This window comes from Cebidichthys violaceus, unplaced genomic scaffold (assembly GCF_023349555.1).
Source record: "Cebidichthys violaceus isolate CVI_PGR_0920_01 unplaced genomic scaffold, fCebVio1.0.p SCAF_17, whole genome shotgun sequence".
In the NCBI taxonomy this organism is placed as follows: Eukaryota; Metazoa; Chordata; class Actinopteri; order Perciformes; family Stichaeidae; genus Cebidichthys; species Cebidichthys violaceus.
In genome coordinates, this window is record NW_027176340.1 from 4636665 (window position 1) to 4655006 (window position 18342).

The 18342-nt window shown below is 43.3% G+C and overlaps 1 protein-coding gene across 4 annotated transcripts in view; it reads right to left on the reverse strand.

Moving 5' to 3' along the window:
- Positions 1-13254, reverse strand: part of kaznb (kazrin, periplakin interacting protein b) — a 104803-nt gene extending 91549 nt beyond the window's left edge. For all 4 annotated transcript variants that reach the window (XM_068712241.1, XM_068712243.1, XM_068712245.1 and 1 more), the window contains exon 1: positions 13174-13254. In XM_068712241.1, coding sequence (XP_068568342.1) covers positions 13174-13249 — 76 coding nt within the window. In that variant the 5' untranslated portion in view covers positions 13250-13254. The remainder of the gene's footprint in view (positions 1-13173) is intronic.
- Between the last annotated feature and the right edge of the window lie 5088 nt (positions 13255-18342).

Here is an 18342-nt window from a genome sequence, read left to right on the forward strand (position 1 = left end):
ATTATTCAAATCAGAGGAATATTGTGTTTTTTGTGAAGCAGCCTCCCACACACAGGTGGCTCAGTGCTGCTGGTGCTCATTACAGTCTTCAACAATGAATTCTAATGAGGCATGTTGGGGTTTTGTCAGGCTGCACCGTCCTTGTGAAAGGAGAATATAATGTACATATGAGAAAAAAAATACCTCATAAAAATGGAATCTCTCCTCCGGGTAAAATACCCGGTCCAGTTTCTCTATATGATCGCTGTTCATTTGCAAAATTGCAAAAAAATATAGACATGGGACTTCTTTTTTGTTTTGATGTAGACGTGGTGGAATCCAGTAAAATATATTCGAACGAGCTCAGTCAGCTGTCCCGCCAGGAAGTGTGATGAGAAAAATATTAAAATGACTCTTTTGCTTCTACTCGCTTTGGGGACTGACTGTTACAAGCCAGAGTCGGAGAAGCCAAGCAGCCTTTGCCAAAGCAATTTGAGGAAGCTCCAAGAACTTCACAGTTCGAGCCCAAAAAACCGAGAGTCGGATGAAAGGATGTCTGTGAGACTCTGAGGCAATCCCAAAAGAGAGAGAGAGAGAGAGAGAGGCTACATTTTAATCACACCAATGCCAGATAAATACTCAACACAATCTTGTTGGCGGACAAAAGTCAGTATTGACCAACAGGAGTATAACACCACAGCAAATATGTCCATTTGCTGTGGTGTTTTTGCTGTGTATGCTTTTGAAAACATGCCACCGTGCAGCTTACTGTAAGTCTGTTCAAACAGGGGGATTTGGACAGATCAATTCCAGCTCAGCAAAGTTTGCCTAAATGAATTGAATCCCTCTCTGTATCTGACAGCACCAATGCAAGCCTGTAATTTTGCTGTTTGCCTCATTGTTCTGCATCGCTATCCGCAACAGGGTCCAATTCACCCGCTGATGGTCTGTGCGTCGCGATTCCCCCGAGAAATTGGACACTTTCCCCCCCAAAGGAATACTACTCTACTGTGCATTGCAAGCATGTTACAGCATGTTCCGCAAATCATTTTTATCTTGATGTAAAGCACACGCGCCACACTTCACTTCAATGTCACGCTTCCACAAAATGCATTTGATCCTTTCCCTCTGGCTAGTGTCCACTAATTTCGGATGCAGAGCAGATGGAAGCTTTTGTGTGTGACGAGCTTTGTCTGCCTTTACGGGCAAAGCTGGGGAATATGTGAACATGGAGTGCATAATTGTGACAGTGGATTTAGAGAGATTGACCTCTGTGGGAAACAAAACTACGCGGGTTCTGGGTGTCTTTGTGCCGTTGTGTTCCCCCAGAACTGCAGCTATGAGAAATCAGAGAATCTGCCCAGAAGAATCAGGCAGGAAGGAGCTGAGGCAGACTGCCATGCGTCTCTTCTCCGTCCACAGCGAGCGAGAGCGTCCTCCGAGTCCCCATTTCATTCTCATTCCCACAGTTCCCACACAACGCTCAACAAGCATCTTTTGGCTTGTTGAGATACTAAACTGATTGGATCAGATCTGCATCCAAACACTTAACTCGATTGAGTCAGCTGAGAGGAAATATCACACACGCCTATTGTGCATGTGTTGTACCCTGCTTGTAGTGTAAGCAAGCAGAACACGGATGTATGTACAATAGGCTTTTGATTGCATTTGTGTTACTAAGAGTATCATCAAATTGGTTGAGTGAACCGCTAAGTCAATTCATCACTTGTCTTTGGGACACTTTACTTATTGTCTCTAATACAGTAGTAGAATAATTAAGACAAAAGTTATACATAACAGATTTATACATAACATAGTACAAGTACAGGTGAGGCTGATGGGACTTTCATTAGTTCTAATAAAACACTGGACAAATGACATTTTGACCCGATGACGCCACTAGATGGAAAGTGAATGAATCACCAAAGTGACAACAATTCATGCTGAGGAGGAGATGCATGTTTACACCAAATTCCATGTTTATCTTATCTGTCCAACTAGATATTGTCTTTAAATATCGTAATATCGCATAATTGTCTTTTCCTGCTTTTAAAGGCTGCATCACAGTGAAGTGATGTAATTTTTTTATCTCAAATCGTTACGATGCAATTTGTGATTTGCATATCTGAAAATATCGGCTACGGGCTAACAGATCAAACTCTCCACATTAACCTGAAGGTTTCACTCTCAACCGTCTGTAACATTATCTTCCGAGGCATCGTTGCAAAATCTCTAATATACAAATAGCTGAGGTGAAGCCCTTTAAGGCCCACCGGGACGGAACGAGCTGCATCACACTCTGTCGGTCCAGCTCTCCAGTTCGGAGGCAGAAACTGCAGGAGGGATTTCATTTTGCCCACAGCAACATTGCCACCACCTGGTAGCTTTGATGCATGCTGCAATAAAAATGGTCCTCTCTTAGCTGTCTCACTGACTGTGGCCTGAAAATAAGACGGGGAAATATATATCGACCCTTCAAAACATCTGCCACTGCCCCTCCACTAAGTGAGGTCATTAAGTTATTACTAATCATTATTATTGAGATGGGATTGCGAAACATCACACTTTCAAAAGAGAAATTGTGTTAAATAATGAATTATGGCCAATGTTTCATTCATATTAACTTTACAATTCTACAACAACTCCACGAATTGCATTTTTAACAAATCAAAATCGAATTATCTCCACAGAATAACAAGATTTATCAAAAGAAAGAGGTCAATTCTGTTCTCCCCCAAAACCTGTAATGTATAATTTAAATACGGTCTTTAACAGTTGAGAGAAAGCCAGGGTGCCTCCCTTAAGTGCCCTCCTCTGATTCCACATAAACTTTGATCAGTGTGCCACCTAGTGAGAAGTACAAGAGATCAGCGCAGAGCGATCCAGGTTTCTCTTTCTTCCTTTGAGTCAAAGACTTTAGAAAAACAAATCTCAGGAGGGGCGCTGAACCACCGGCTGAACATAAAAGTCTTCGATGGCCCTTTGATAATCTGCCTGAGGCCTCCTCTTCAACACCTAATGAAACCACTCGGAGAGGCTCGCACTAAAAAAAAAATGTCTCCACTCACACACACAGGTAATTAATACACAGATAAGGAGCAGCTCTCCTTTGTATCAGGTGTAATGGTGCGTGTAATGGCAAAAAAACGGAAAGTAACTGACAAAAAGGTCAGGGTTCAGGAGACAGACTTCTGGAATGATTTAAATGGAATAACGGTTAATTAATGTTAGCATCCGTAATAAGTCTTATAAAAGCGAAGAGTGAAATCCTCATCGTCAGCCGTATATAAGTTAAAGGGGAAAAAAAAAATCCACCCCTGGGTCTTCTTACATAATTGTTGGTTGTTGTTCGGTGCACTCTAGAACTCACTGTGTTTTAATTAATCTCACCGGTGTGCCCGTTTTACTGCAAACTGCCTCATCCGCTCCTTCATCAGTCAGTGACTTTAATGTTTCACAAACTCCCTTTGATAAGAGCGGGCGTGAACACATCGCATTGAGCTGTGGGTAATACGTGTAGGTGGCGAAATATATCGCGTAAGAGACGGGGACAGCAACAGGGAGAGACAGAAACTCTCATCTGCAGTGTGTTCTTTCAAGACTATTGTTGGGAGGGAAACAGATACCTTTCCCTCAGTCTGAACCGCCAGCAGATACCTAAAACAAATTAGTGCTGGTCTGTCGTAGCTGCGCTGCAAACACCATGTCACAGCGTCTACATTTATCCATTGGAATGAGACATATACAGCACAAACTGGACCCAGGAAACCAACGCTGCATTGCAAATAGCTGTTTTCAGCAGCAACCACGAAGCATTAAAATGAGCTTCAGGAGAAACTTTGAAGATACAACTGACAGACAGCAGAGACGAAATCTCTGCATCGGCTGAGATAAGGAGAGGAAATAAGGATCCTCTCGTCTTCTCACAGGGTTGGGGTAAACACGGCTTGTTAGAGCAGACCTGTGTGAGCTCAAACATGACATTTCAAAATCCAAAGGCTGCACGCTGGAGTGCCTTTTCGAGAGCCTGGGCTACAGGCGGCACTGGTGACAAGGCTGCAGCCAATTAGGACTGTTTGTGAGCTAGTCCCTGTACCTGTCTTTCAGGGCGGATGAAAGTGGGTCAGAGCTGCAGCGTATCTTTGTACCGGAGCACACCGGCAGGTAGCATACAAACTTCAAATGAGACAGATTGGGGATTAAATAGCTGAACCTGAAATTCGCTCAAATATGGGGTGACGGTTTTGAATCCGTTATCATTATCAGCCACTTTGATGCTCAAAATTCAATTTCAGGGCAGGTTTCTAATAGTAGATGAGCCAATCTGAGTTCAGGCTGCAGGTTTTACCATTATCATTCATTAACACGTTTCTGTGCAGGTAAACAACTCTGCAAAGTTCAAAGGCACATCAACTCAACATTTTAGCGAGTTAGACATTACTGTGGTGAGAAAACTGTTGCCGCCATATTTCACGAGTTGTTTTTTTTTTTTTTTTTTTCCCCACTTCCCTCTCACATCAAACGCTGCAAACTGTGTCGGAAAGGAGAGAGCTAAGCGCTGTTTAATGATGCCCAGCATGTCTCTCCAAGTACACGTCTGTGGAGGACAAGCTCAGACCAAGATGACATCAGAGTTGTGATGCAAAAACCACTTGACATAATTGCTGGTCGGATGCGGTTGTGAACCAGAACGCAGCCTCTTGCCTCTGACATGTAGTCTGTGTTCAAGGTCTCTCTGATCTCAGCTCTGGCCACATGTGAGGGGATAATAACATGAAAAATGGATGCTAAAAATCCATAGAGCAAGCTTTGCTGAAAAGGTCAGTTATGTTAGGTTCCATTCATTTTTTCTGTGTCTCACTGTTGGTCCACAAAAAACTAATTTGAAGACGATTATGAAGCCTGTTCAGGTGAACAGGGTGAATAATTGAACTGATAGATATCACCATGAAATGTCCCTAGTTCATTAGTTACATTAGGACAATTATCTTATGTGCTACACAATCTCTAAAACTGTATGTCTAAATATACAAATGATGCATTATCTAATGCTAACTTCTGTTTCAGAGAAATCTACAGACACAAATAGACAAAGTGCAGCAAAAATAATACATAAATGTGTATTTTCGAGGTAGTCTGAAATAAAAAAAAAAAGAATGAAATAATCATTAGTTGCAGCTCTAATAAATTTGATATAGTGAAAAATAAAATTCCTCTGTTGACTCAATTTACAATTTTATGTTAACGTATTTTGTTTTCTGCGCTTAATTTTCATTTGACTGGTGCCCAGGCAATCTAGAAACAGATGACGTCTGGTTAATTATCTTATGTAGAAATGAACTTATCAAGATGCTAATTGACATGCATAATTACTAAAACATTCACTTTCCATGAAACCTTTACCTTATTCCCTACCCCAATATGTAAATCCTTACTCCACTGGTAATACCTGGCATTATTTTCCCAGTGTGGCCTGAATAGACTGCCTTTGTTATACATAACATGTAAAAAATAAAGTCAAATGAAATGTCACGTGGCTTCACTGTACCTCAAATTCCCACCCAGTAATGAGGGAGGTATCCGTTTTTGCACTAAAGTGTGTGTTTAGATTGGTAAGTAGAGGATATTTTTATCCAGCTAGTGTATTCTAGTGGCTAAAAGAGCAAAGGTGAAGAATGTGGAGCAGGGGATGCTGTTCCCAACAGGTGCCGCGATGCTTCTAATGAGAATTGTCTGTTATTCACACCGTGATTCTGAATGCTTTGCATCAGTCTGGGAAGAAAGCAGGAGGTAATCAAAAAGCTTAAAGAGGAATCCTCACGGCGCTGCAGACTAGTGTAGAATTCACCGGAGACATTTATAAGAGCATTAAGTGTTCGACATTGGACCTCAGTGAGGCGTTGGCTCTGGTGAGTTTGGTGTCAGTAACAAATCCTCAAACAAAAACGAGCAGCTAATGAAATGTAATATGACAAACTAGTGACTCTATACCCGCCTTAAGACGGGCTTGATCACAAAGCAGGCTTTGAGCCTGATACCACTGTGGTGGTTGGCTGGTTGTCACACACACACACACACACACACACACACACACACACACACACACACACACACACACACACACACACGCACACACACACACATAAAGACACTCATCTGCAGATGTACAAAAACTCACTGTCACAACGTTCTTGTAAAGTCGTTCCCGCAGAACGATGGAGTCTCACAATGAGCCTTTTCTTATGAAGAGTCGTTTATCACGAAGCTTCGGTTGATTCGACGCCCTTTGTGATGCAGCCACTTGAATCTAACATGCACACTCCGAACACGTCTTAAGAAACTCTCGGAATGAAGTACATTCCTCCCTTTGTGTGTTTGCGGTATATATTGGTAGCATGTACAGTCAAGCTACTCCCTCTGCAAGCATGCAGTATCTGATTAACCTGACGTAGGTTCAAACGTAGCTCCTCTCATTAGCTTTTTACACTGTCAAAACATCACTGAACTGCATGCGCTTAAGCAAAACGCGTGCGTCTCTTTCTTCGCTTTTTCTGTATTTCTATGTTTAATGGAAACAAATGACCCCATTTGAACTAAAAAAAAAGAAACGCTTCCATACGTTCTGGTGACACGCAGCCAGTCAATCCAAGTGAAAGTCTCGATCTGTCATTGTAACATTGACGTGCGCACAGTGTGCACCGTCACTCCCATCCGTGCACGCCGTGCCCTGCATGTTAAAGGAGAAGCACCCGGGAGGATAGGCTATATTTCATCACCACAGGAGCGCCCCGCACTAACTATTGATGCAAATTTATACAGAGCACGGCAGATTCTTTCTTTCTGCTTCCTGCATCACAGCGCTGTAGTGCAGTAAGGGATGAGAAGTGGGATGTCTGATGGAATAAGGTCGTATTTACAGTCACACTGAGCTGTATAACAAAGACTTAGCATTTTTCAGCTCAGTGTTGCAGATTAGACTTTGAAATAAAATTTTTCTATAAATGCAAGTTCTCTGTTAAGTTTCCAATTTGTGTTGACTGCTATCTGCAGTTTGCACGTTGCACGTCGACTGCAATTTGGGGCTAAGTGGAGAGCAGGGCCGCCTTTCAATCAGAGGGTCGGCGGTTTGATTCCCGGCTCCTGCTCCGCTAGTCTCATGTCAATGTGTCCTTGAGCAAGACACTTAACCCCCCAAAAAAATTGCTCCCGTAGCTGCGTCTACGGTGTGTAGATAGATACTGAATTGTAAGTCGCTTTGGATAAAAGCGTCTGCTAAATGACTGTAATGTAATGTAATGTAATCTTGTCCCAAACCTCTGTCTCTCCCCCTCTCTCTCTCTCTCTTTCTCCGTCTGTTCTGTGGTGTATTCTAAAAGATGAACACTGGTCAGCATGTGTCTGCAGAGGGCTGAACAGTGTAACTAAAGGGTCTATTGCGGGCACGGACGGGGGGGAAAAAAAAAAGAGGCCAGCAGTACTGGGCACGGGGAGGCAGATGTGCAGAGTCAGCAAACACTCAGCTAGACGGTTCAATGATGCAGAAAACGCGGTGGGGACGTTAACGGCACACTGGAAGCTGCTCTCAAGGTGTGTGATTTCATTAAGAACATCTTTCACCCGGGCAGCTAGAGTGTCGACCTTATTGAGATAAGAAAGTGCATTTTCACATTAGGTAGGAAAGTTGAACGTTCACTCAAACTTACTTCATTTACACAAACCCCACAGATACGCACTGGTAATCATACAGACGCCAGGTCGAGCAGGATTAGCCCCCCCCCTCCCTGTGAAAACCGCTGTTGTTGAAACCTTTAAAACTCTCCCAGCAGCTCGGTAGTGTACACAGCAGATCGAGCAGTGACAAATTTAGCTGCTTTAAAGTGGTGGAGATGAGTGACTATTAAATCCGGGAGATGTGTTCGCCGAGCGCACAGTATTCAGCTTATGTGCATCGACTTAAAATTTTGCAATAACCTCACTTTTCTATGAGTGTGTGTGTGTGTGTGTGTGTGTGTGTGTGTGTGTGTGTGTGTGTGTGTGTGTGTGTGTGTCAGACAGCGATAGAGAAAGAAAGAGAGGCAGATTAGGAGAAAAGGGAGGCACAGCGGTTCAAAGTGCGAGAAATTACTACAATCCTTTGAAACAATGCAGCAACGTAAGAAATGTCTTCAATAAATCCAGGAGTAATAAAACACTTTGTGTTTGGTGGTGTGCTGCAGCAAACAAATTGCCTTTCGTGGAACAGGGAGGGATGCGGCAACCAAAATTAGTTTTGCAAAAGAAAGTGAAGCATTGTGTCTCGCCCCCTACACATGAATACATACAGTGAGACTGAGAGTGCATTCCTCTTCGTCTCGGAAGCAGTAGTTGAAACCAGAAAACAGCAAGTATTCCCTGTGCATAGATATAGATGAATGCCAGCCTACATGTTATTGAGGGTGCGTCATTCATTTAACTACATGTTAATAATTAAAGAAAAAAAGAGAATGGTCATTGCATGTAATTCCTAACGTCTCCTTTGTCACAATATGGCAATGTCGGTCCAGACTGAAGCATCTCAGCAACTACTGGATGGATTGTGTTTAGTGCTAAATGTTAGCATGCTAACACTTTAGAGTAAGATGGACATTGAAAGCATGTTAGCATGCTGACGTTAGCATTTAACTCAAAGCACCACTGTGTCTAAGTTCAGCCTCACAGAGTTGCTGGCATGGCTTAAGAGCAATGGCTTCTTGACGTCTCTTGTCACACCCGTTTCACATTCATCATCGTTTTCAATGATGCGTGTGAATAGGTGCAAAACTGTAAATTAGGGGCGTCCCCATGGCCTTGTGGTCACGATGAACTCCCTGCTTTGAGTGTAGCTAAGGACGGCCCTCCCTTATGTGTCTTGTTTATTTCTACTGGCTGATTGAATAACAAAACTGAGCAACTAATTATAAAATGCGAGGATATGTATTATTAACAAAGTCCATTCTCTGGAGTCTTCCCTTCACACTGTCACTATCACACTACTCTAGCTGAGTACCCGTCTTGTCAGGCTCTCAGTAGCTGCTCAGCAGTTCATGAAGCTCAACATCTCCTCGATACAGCATCTACAGTCAGTGAGGAGGCTAGTGTCATTCAAGGAGAAGAAGTCGATCTCCAGTCAAAAGAGCAGACGCGTCGATTCAGAGAGAAAACACCGAACTAATGCAGTCGGTGAACTCCCATCGGTTTATTGATCACCCCAAGGCAAAGTCTGCTAATGAAGATACATGTGGTCCCCTGGCATGAAGAACTAGACGAGCGAACGCACCTAAACGCACGTAATTATAACTCAATCAAATGTAACACACTGTTGTACATTGATTTCATCAAAACATTATTTTCCTTTCACTAACACATTCTTTTTATGGAATATGTCTGACTGGCCTGAGGCTGTCGCTGTGAGTCATGATGAGCCGACTGACAGACAAACGAGGTCTGCCAGTCAACTTGGGTTCTTAAATCCAATATGGGGATTAGAAGAGAGAAGTAGATCTAAATTAGGCCTGCATCTACTCTGATGGAGTGGTTTTCAGTGCTGCTGGGGATACCCAGGGACCATAGGATCAATAATTTAAGTAAGCATAAATCATTGTAAGGGACGTATTAGGCCATATATTATATATTTAATATATCTGATTGGGCTTTTTCCAAGAGAAGTAAAGTTCTTTATGTCTGTCAAAAAAACATGTTAGCTGTTCTGGGATTAGATTCAGTACACACCTACACTGAAAATGACTCAATTAAAGAAGCCGTTTAAAGAGCCTCTCTCTCTCTCTCTCTCTCTCTCTCTCTCTCTCTCTCTGAATTATATTCCTATTGGGTTCGATGGCCGGCAGCCCGGGAGTCTAACAGGGACGAGAACGTTGGCCATAAGCCAGCACCTTCACCTCCCTGAGCAGAGACGTGAGGATGGCTCTACAGCAGAGGGAGGATGAAGATATTCAGAGTTATGGCTCCACTGTGGACCTCCTGGACTACACTGCGGACAAACTTACACTGCACCGATCCTCACATCACTTTGGTTCAGTGGAGCAGAAAGGTGACTGGGGCACGGCCATTTGGGGCAAGAAGGTGCCGAGTCTGAGCATGCAGGGATATGTGCAAACGCAGTGATAGTGCACATGAGGCTTTTTTTTTTTTTTTTTCCCCTTGTAGCTGTTAACCATTAAGAACATTTTGTTGCTGCAAGGAGAAGGGCAAGAAGTAGGACAAAGTGTTGGTAAAACTCACAGCAGAGATAAAGAGGAGTGAATTCAACCAGCGATGAGGAGGCAACACAAAGAAAGTCAAGACGTATAGTGAATAATGCATGTTGTTTCTCAGAAACAGCGTTTTTTTCACTTTTGCCCGAGGCAAAATTATAGTCGTGGCAAAGATGCACAAATGAAAAGATTCTGTTTGGACAAGAGGACACTCTTGCTATTGTTTTGCCTTATAAATGTTGTAAGCATAAAGCATGTAAGCATTAGTCGAAGCACTTCTACTTGAGGACGTTTTATCTCTGAATGGCTGCAAATTCTGGAACGCATCTATACTTTCAAGATGCAGCAGCGTTTGTGGACTAACAGCTCTTGTTCTTCTCATCGTAACTTCACTTTCTCACAAAGATTGCTATTTGTTCTGCAAAAAAAAAAGATGTCAGTCACTTAGAATAAAACCCGATTTCAGCTCAATCCATCAACATACATCAATACACCCAACAGCAGCTTAACTTGAACTGTGATTTGCATATCCGTTGGATTTGTCCCTCCTGCTTGTGAATTCATTCCGACAACTAACCCGCTCATTGTGGCCCAATCAAACAGAATCCCACATCACATCCCACTTTCATGTGGCTTTTCATGATACACACAACGGGCTGAATTAAAGCGGATACGGCATTTTGAGAAACCCGTTGTGTGTTTTGCGTGTGTTAAGAGGAGTCTGGGTTTTACTTCATCAGTAAACATCTGTGGTACCCAACCCTGGAATCCGATAAACCTGAGAGGGTCGTGACAGAATTAATAAGCACCACCACGTCTCTAAAACAGCTTAAACAAAAACTGAACATCATAACTCTCATGCAGGGAGGATTTATTGCAGGACTTTTGTAGCAGACGGTAGTTTTGGCTAGGTGTCCCTTATAAACCGGGAGTGGAAGCTGTATTTTACAGTTGTAGTCGCTCTTTAGGCTGCTCATAATCGAATTATTCGCCTGTGTACTTTGATACATTTGAATAAAATGTCAAACTTTTACGCTTTTATTTTGAAGGGTTTTCTGGCTCCGCTGCGATGTGATATGAATCTGTCAGCACTGCCACACCCTCTTCTCGTTTTACCTCCCTTTTATACTGTGGTGCCCTCCAGATAAACTGACCCGAGTCACACATACTGCACAGTGCTGTGAAAAAGGCATGCGTGGCATTTAACATAGGCCCATCATATGTGAGAAATTCAGCATGCGTTTAAGTCCTTACGGCGTGCATTACATGTTTGACTTGTCCACTGTTTGTGTACATATTATTTGCATATAAATCCTGAAAGAGTCTCTCTGCTCGCCATAAAAAAAAACATCAAACCAGAGTGACACCCTTCAGTTAGTACAGATGTTTCCAGTATTCTGACTGCATGACGCAGAATATTCCTCAGGCCCGTAACCCTTTAACAGTAATATGCCCTTATCAACACAGTATTAAGCCCACTGATGCATTCAAACAAAGTGCATTATTTATAAAAAAACGGGCTCTCTTGTGCAAATAGGGGGCGAACAACATCAGCAAAGACAACGATCCACTGCACCAGATTTTCATGTTTATCCTCTCAAACACCTCCACGTATATCAAACAGGCGAAATAAATCCCAGCAGATGAAATCCTGCAACACGGGCCATTAAGAAACACGTGTTAAGGAGCATAAATTCTCCAGCTGCCGTGTTTCCATTATTAGCTCCACAAAGTGCTGTCTTAGCTGCGTTGTTGTTAACGACACTCGCTGTGAAACTCCACTCGGACACTTCCGTCTCTCCAGGTGGTAGTGGAGGGAAACACGTGAATTTAAAACTGATGTGTCAATGTATGGGATGCAGCTCTAAAGGCAGTTTTATTTTGATGTCTGCTCTGGGCTCTCCTCATTATCCATCATCACACTACGTGAAGAATCACTTTACATTTATGGCTGAGCGGAGGCATCAAAGGCACTGACTAAGTTCTCACAGCACGACTCCATGAGGAGAGATACCAGGCCAGATGAGGGAGGATGCAGCAGACACTTTCATTCAGGGGGCAAGTCAATCTCCGCTCTTTCCTACTCCCAAGAGAAATATGTATTCTGACCATGTGAATTACATAATAAGAGATCACTTGAAGTTGAAGTATGCATTATTTGCAACGCTCCAAGGTTGTGTTCAATGTTCCTGCCCATGAAAATGTTGATAGATTCAGTTGTTAATAATTCAGCTATCAGTCTGAGCTCTGAGAGCATCTGTGATAGTGGCTCAGCCTGTCAGACTCCACCTGACTAATACTGTGCACATACATTATGAATACATTTCAGCTAGAGTCTGTCTTATTGGTTTTACACCTAACAGGAAGACCGGCTGCTGTGACATGTAGACATGTTCGTTACTGCTCTGTTAACAAAACACTAACTAATCCACAAAACAGCCTATTTCTGATTTATCTTTCCGTGTTCAAATCCCCATAAAGTGCCCCCTTTTGTCAAAATGCGACCCCCTGCACAGCTGAGCCACGGCCTCGAGTTCAACCTGTATATTAAATGAAAAATACAGGCTTTTGTAGCTCCACCCTACACAAGTTAATGTTTCCAGTCTGCCTAACGGAAACTTGCTGAGCTAAGAGAAACATCAACCAGCATCTAAATGATTATTTCTTCTTGCCCTTTACATAAGCACGCACATCTCTGACATCCGTCCCCAAAATAACCCAGTTTTTCTTTTTTTCGCCCTAAAAAAACTCCATGCTCTGTCACAGCAGCAGCCCAGGAAGATTTAAGCCATGGTGCTCTCATCTTTTTGTACCTTAAACCTCTAAGCGTCAGCTTAATTAAAATAGCAACACGATTGAGGATGGGATCGGGAAGAAATGCAGACGGTGGAGATCGGTTCCGCTGACATGCGGGACATGCAGCTGGCTAAAGAATTTGTCAGAAGGTGTAATTGTGGCTACTCACTGGCTTGCATGAGCTGTCCCTGGCGTCCAAACACCTGGGAGAAGGTGGCATGGCTGCAGGTGAGGGTGTCCTCCATGGCTCTCCCACTGGCACAAGCTGAGGGGAAAGAGAGAGGAGGGGGATGAGGGAAGGTCAGCAACACTGCGTCATATCAAGACCGAAAAGAGAGAGAGAGAGAGAGAGAGGTAAAAAGAGAAAAAAGAGGGAGAAAAAGGCATGGAGGGGTGGGGGGGGGGGGGGGGGTGTCCTTGCCTTCAGGTGTAGAAGCTGGTGTGTGATCTCTGGTGATGACTGCTCGCCTCTGGACTCGTCCTGCTGCTGTTGCTGCTGCTGCTGCTGCTGCTGCTGAGGAGCGAAGTACAGCCCCTCGCTGCTCACACCAATATGAGCAGAATTGCTCGCCGCACAGATAATGGAAGGGGGTGTGCCTGCCTGCCTGCTTGTCAGCATGTAAGTGTATGCGCGCGAGAGAAAGTTCTCTGAATGTGTGCCTGTGAGAGCATTTTGCTGCGCGTGTGTGTATGAGAGCAGGTAGCAGAGCTGTAGGCACAGTTGCTCTGCCAGCACTCTGATCTCGTGCTTCGTCTGTACAGGCTGACAGTCCTCTGCGGCTCCAGACAGGCTGGGTTGAAGGGAAGAGCAAAAAAGGAGGGGAAGGCGCGGGGTGAGCGCTGCGTCTATGGCAGGTAGAAGTCAATCCTCCCTCGTCACGAGTGTGAGGAGACAGCAGCGGTTGTCCTCTGGGCACAGGACGGGACTGTTGTTTTCTGATCTGTGTGACTATGCCCCCTTTACTCTCCTCCCTCTCCCTCCTCCCCTCTCCCTCCTCCCCTCTCCTCTCCAGCCCTCATTTGCTGTGCCTCAGCAGTAACATCTCTCTCTCTCTCTCTCTCTCTCTCTCTCTCTCTCTCTCTCTCTCTCGCTCACACATCTCTTACTCTCTCCACCCCACCCCATGCAAATCCCCTCGATCCATCTTAAAGCTCGGGCCGCTGCTGGGAAACAGATTCTAGCAAACTCGAGTGCTTCATCTTCCCCCAGTGCTGAGGGAGAAAGAAAAAAAAAAAAAAAAAAAAGAGGATGAGAAAGTGGAGGGGTTGAATAAAAAGTGAAAAGTAGGGCTGGTACAGCTGGTGGTTTCCAGAGGCTTCATCTTGAAAAGGAATTGTAGAAAACTGCTGAGTATAAAAATAAAATTAGCTCATACTCAAGTGAAAAATAACTCTTCTAAACTCCACGCTGCAGCTAAAAGGCACATGTAGGTGTAGTGATGAAACAATCAACAGTCATTAGATGAAATGAGCACACATTACAAGCTCCCAAAATACCTTCTCAGGCCTTGGAGGCACAGATATTGTACCCACTGTGCAGCTGTTGGCATGGAGACCTCTACCACAGACAACACTCTGACGTTCCAACATATCACTCACCCCTGCGCTGTCTAACCTTTCTGCAGCCTGTAAACCTGCGTTAAACAGCCGATTTCCTCCCGAGCAACAAAAAAAAAAAAAACCTTTGCCAGGAAGCCCATTGTCATGGAGCCATCCCCTCAGAACCACTGCTCTGCAAGGCGAGCACACCGGGGACCTGACCGCAGCACTCACATCCCTGCATCACATCCTCCTGTTTTGAAAGGAAATGGCAGGACGCTCAACGGGCCACAGTGGCACAGCTCAGAGGACGGCTCTGATGGCGGGTTGTGTCTAAGCAGGTGGTTCTGCAGGTGAGAAGAAGAAAAAAAACCCAGCAAGACATGAAAACCAAATAACTGTGAAATGAATGTTTGCTTAAGAGCAGGTTAAGTAGTGATTGACTCCAAATCACAAAGTCAGAAGCAGTAACGTGTGGTAGCACACACACACACACACACACACACACACACACACACAGCTAAAATCTGCAGAACGCTGAGGTCAAACTGAATGCAGACATTTTACAAACAAGGAGAAGACTCGAGACACAACTTCACGCCCAGCAGAATAAATCTCCTCTCCGTCTTCATCAGCTTTAATGCCATTCTCTTTGAACAGGAAGTAGAGGCAGAGTGGGTTTTTTTTTTTCTTTTTCTTTTTTCCCCCCAGACGCTGTATATTGTCATGTATGAGCAGCTGTCATTCCCTCCCACTCTGTCTCCCCATCACTGGCGGGCTATCATTCTCTCGAAGACAAATAACAGTGTAAAAGCAGCGATCCAGCCTGATCCAGATTATCTCTATTCAAGCAGATCTTTTGTTGTGAGAAAAGGAAAACGCTAGTTCACTTTTTAAAAGCTGCGACGATGCTATTCACACTCGAGCTGAATCAACCGCCGATTAAAAGATAAAGAAAATAATGAATTACAAATCATAATATTGTGCCGAGGCTCAATAACCTGTGGGATACCAGCTCAATGCAGTCAAATTACATACAAATGAATACGATAAACATATTAGCACTGGTTTTTAATGCTTTATGTAGCTTAAAGAGCAACTTAACTCGGTCTGACAATCCTCTCTTTGCTTTTCACCTTGCTGCCGTGCAGGATAGGTGCACTTCAAGACCTGGTGATATCACTGTTGGGTGTGGCTACAGGTTCAACAGAGCACATGGCTGAATGAACCCCACCACACCTAACAGTGATGCTGGGTGTGTTCAGAGGTGGAACCGACTTGGAAGTGTTCAAACAGAGAGGACAACAAACACTGTGCTGTTAAGATAGACTCTTTAAGAGGTGGATGGATTTTCCAAGTTATATAATCCTGTTTATCTAACAAAAAATCTGGAGATAAATAAGGTTTTCACTGATAAAAATCCCCACTACATTACATTACATTACTGATATCAAGTTATGTGATGCAATATTAGCGCATACCAGCCCTACTTTGAGTCTATTTACACAAACAGACAAACAGATGCTTGTCCTGAACCTTCTGAACGTGATAATTGAGCACAGAGGCCCTGAAGCAGCCTCGCTGCTCTTCTACGCCTTAAAGCTGCCTCTCTGGGGTAATCGCAGTATATTTCGTCAAAGCCAGGCACAGAGCTGCATGGAATTACATTTTTATGAATAGGGCTGAAGCGCCGTACACAACAATCAAGAGAGAGTGTAGTGATATTTCAGCCTGACAGCATGAGTACGGTGCAGCAGTCCCACCCCCTCCACACTCACACAGCTGAACAGTCATAAACCAAATCCAGCCATAAACTATACCATCATGGCGCTGGGGCAAATAAACACGTCTCTCCATCCCTCTGAATAAAGAAAGATCCAGCCTGTGGATCACATCCAACATACAGATTGCATTTAATTCATAAGCCCATCCATCACCATGATAACCTCGAGTGAAGATCCGGGCACAAGGCATCCCAGTTCTCAGAGTTTGTTCCCAAAGCCAGAGGCACGTTTCTGGCTCCGCACCGTCCATCCGGTGGGCTTCGTCGCTCATTAATGTACGGGAGCGTGATGGATGGGGTCTGGACAGAAATAATCTCAGCAGATGCACATATGCCAGATGAGACCTTGAGAGATGTTCGTAGTGACGAATGTGCCGTCAGTGATTGCGAGATGCTATCCTATCCAGGCTAATGCACCACTGTTCTCTATACTGGGCGGTTATGTTATTAACTTTATTATTAGGTGTGAGGGAAAGGGTTTATTTCTAAAGCTGCTAGCGTGCATCTCATGAATATTAATCAATTCAGAAGGTTTCTCATGTGTTACTTTATTTGGATTTATTTCAAACATGAATTGTACTAAAACACATCTTGAACAATGGAGGAAGTTTATTGCGACTGAGAAGTGTGAACTGTATTTTTAATAAGTTTGCCGCAAACACTTATCCTGAGAGACTTCATTTTCTGGTTTTCCACATAATCCTGTAATTACTTTGTAGCTGAGGATTAGGGTTTGGTATTCGGTTCATTTCTTATGTTGTGAGACCCAAATGAGCTTTATAGGTTTGATTAGATTTGTATTCATCTTTTTATGCGGTTATTAAGTTTTGTTGTGCTTTGTCTCTCAATGAAAAAAACATTAACTGCGGTACTGCCACAGAGCATCAAATAAAAGGGGGCAATGATATATTAGTGATAATGAATTATTGTGTGCACAACACAGCACATTAGTCCCGCTTTATGATTTATGGCAGTGGCCAATAAGAAACTAATAATAAAAGTAATAAGACACTTACGTTACAATATGGTGCTTAAGCAACGAATGCTAAGGAGGGAAATAGCCAGGCTCAAATTTACAGAATATTTTTACATTATTAAGCCGTTCAATTTAATTCAAACCAATAAAACTGCCCCTTTTAATGTGATATCCTTATAAAAACTCTGAAAGCAAATATCAAATATCTGTGGGTAACAAACTCCTCTTGCACAACGTGCTCCAGAGTGAAGCCACACAGCAGAGGTAAGAATTTAAGGTGCTGTAGGACTCACATATCAACCTCTCTGACAAGTGCACCGCTCCCAAAATAGAAAACAGATCTGCAGCAACTAGCGAGCCGGCGATGGCCATGGCCCTCCAGTAGCAGCTTGCTGACCTGCGGAGTAGAGGCAGCAACTTAAAATCTGATTTATGTGAAGCACCGCCATCTATCGAATTCAAATAAAACGGAAACTAAAATACCTTTTTCATAATTCCTACAGGCCCCTGACAGGCTGAGTGGAGAAGGCAATCAGCAAATGTAATTTGAAAAACTTTATTACAAGCCGAAATAGCAGGGACATCTATTATATTGAAATAAAGAAATAAAATGAGAAAAGGTCTCGGTGAATAAAATAGCCTTAAAGCAGTCAGAGCCAGTTAAAAGTGCCGTTTGTCTCTTCTCTCTACTTCCACAAAGTAATTGATTTTTACGTCACGATGTAAACTGTAATGTATTTCTACATTACAGTTTACTGGTTAACTTGAAATCTCCCTTTGGATAATGTACTTTTCTATAAAGTAAGAAAATGAATGAGTGGAAAAGGACCTGGATCAATGCTAGAAGACCATCTCCAACCATTCAATCCCTTTTTTGTACTCGCGTCTAGCCGAGCTTGTGTCATTGGAAACCACGTTAGCAAAGACAATATAAGCGTAAACACAATTTGAAAAACTTTTTTTATTATTATTGTCAATTACAGCAATGTTTTACTTGAGGTCATTCGGGATTTTTGTCTTTGTTCACCCTTAAATACATA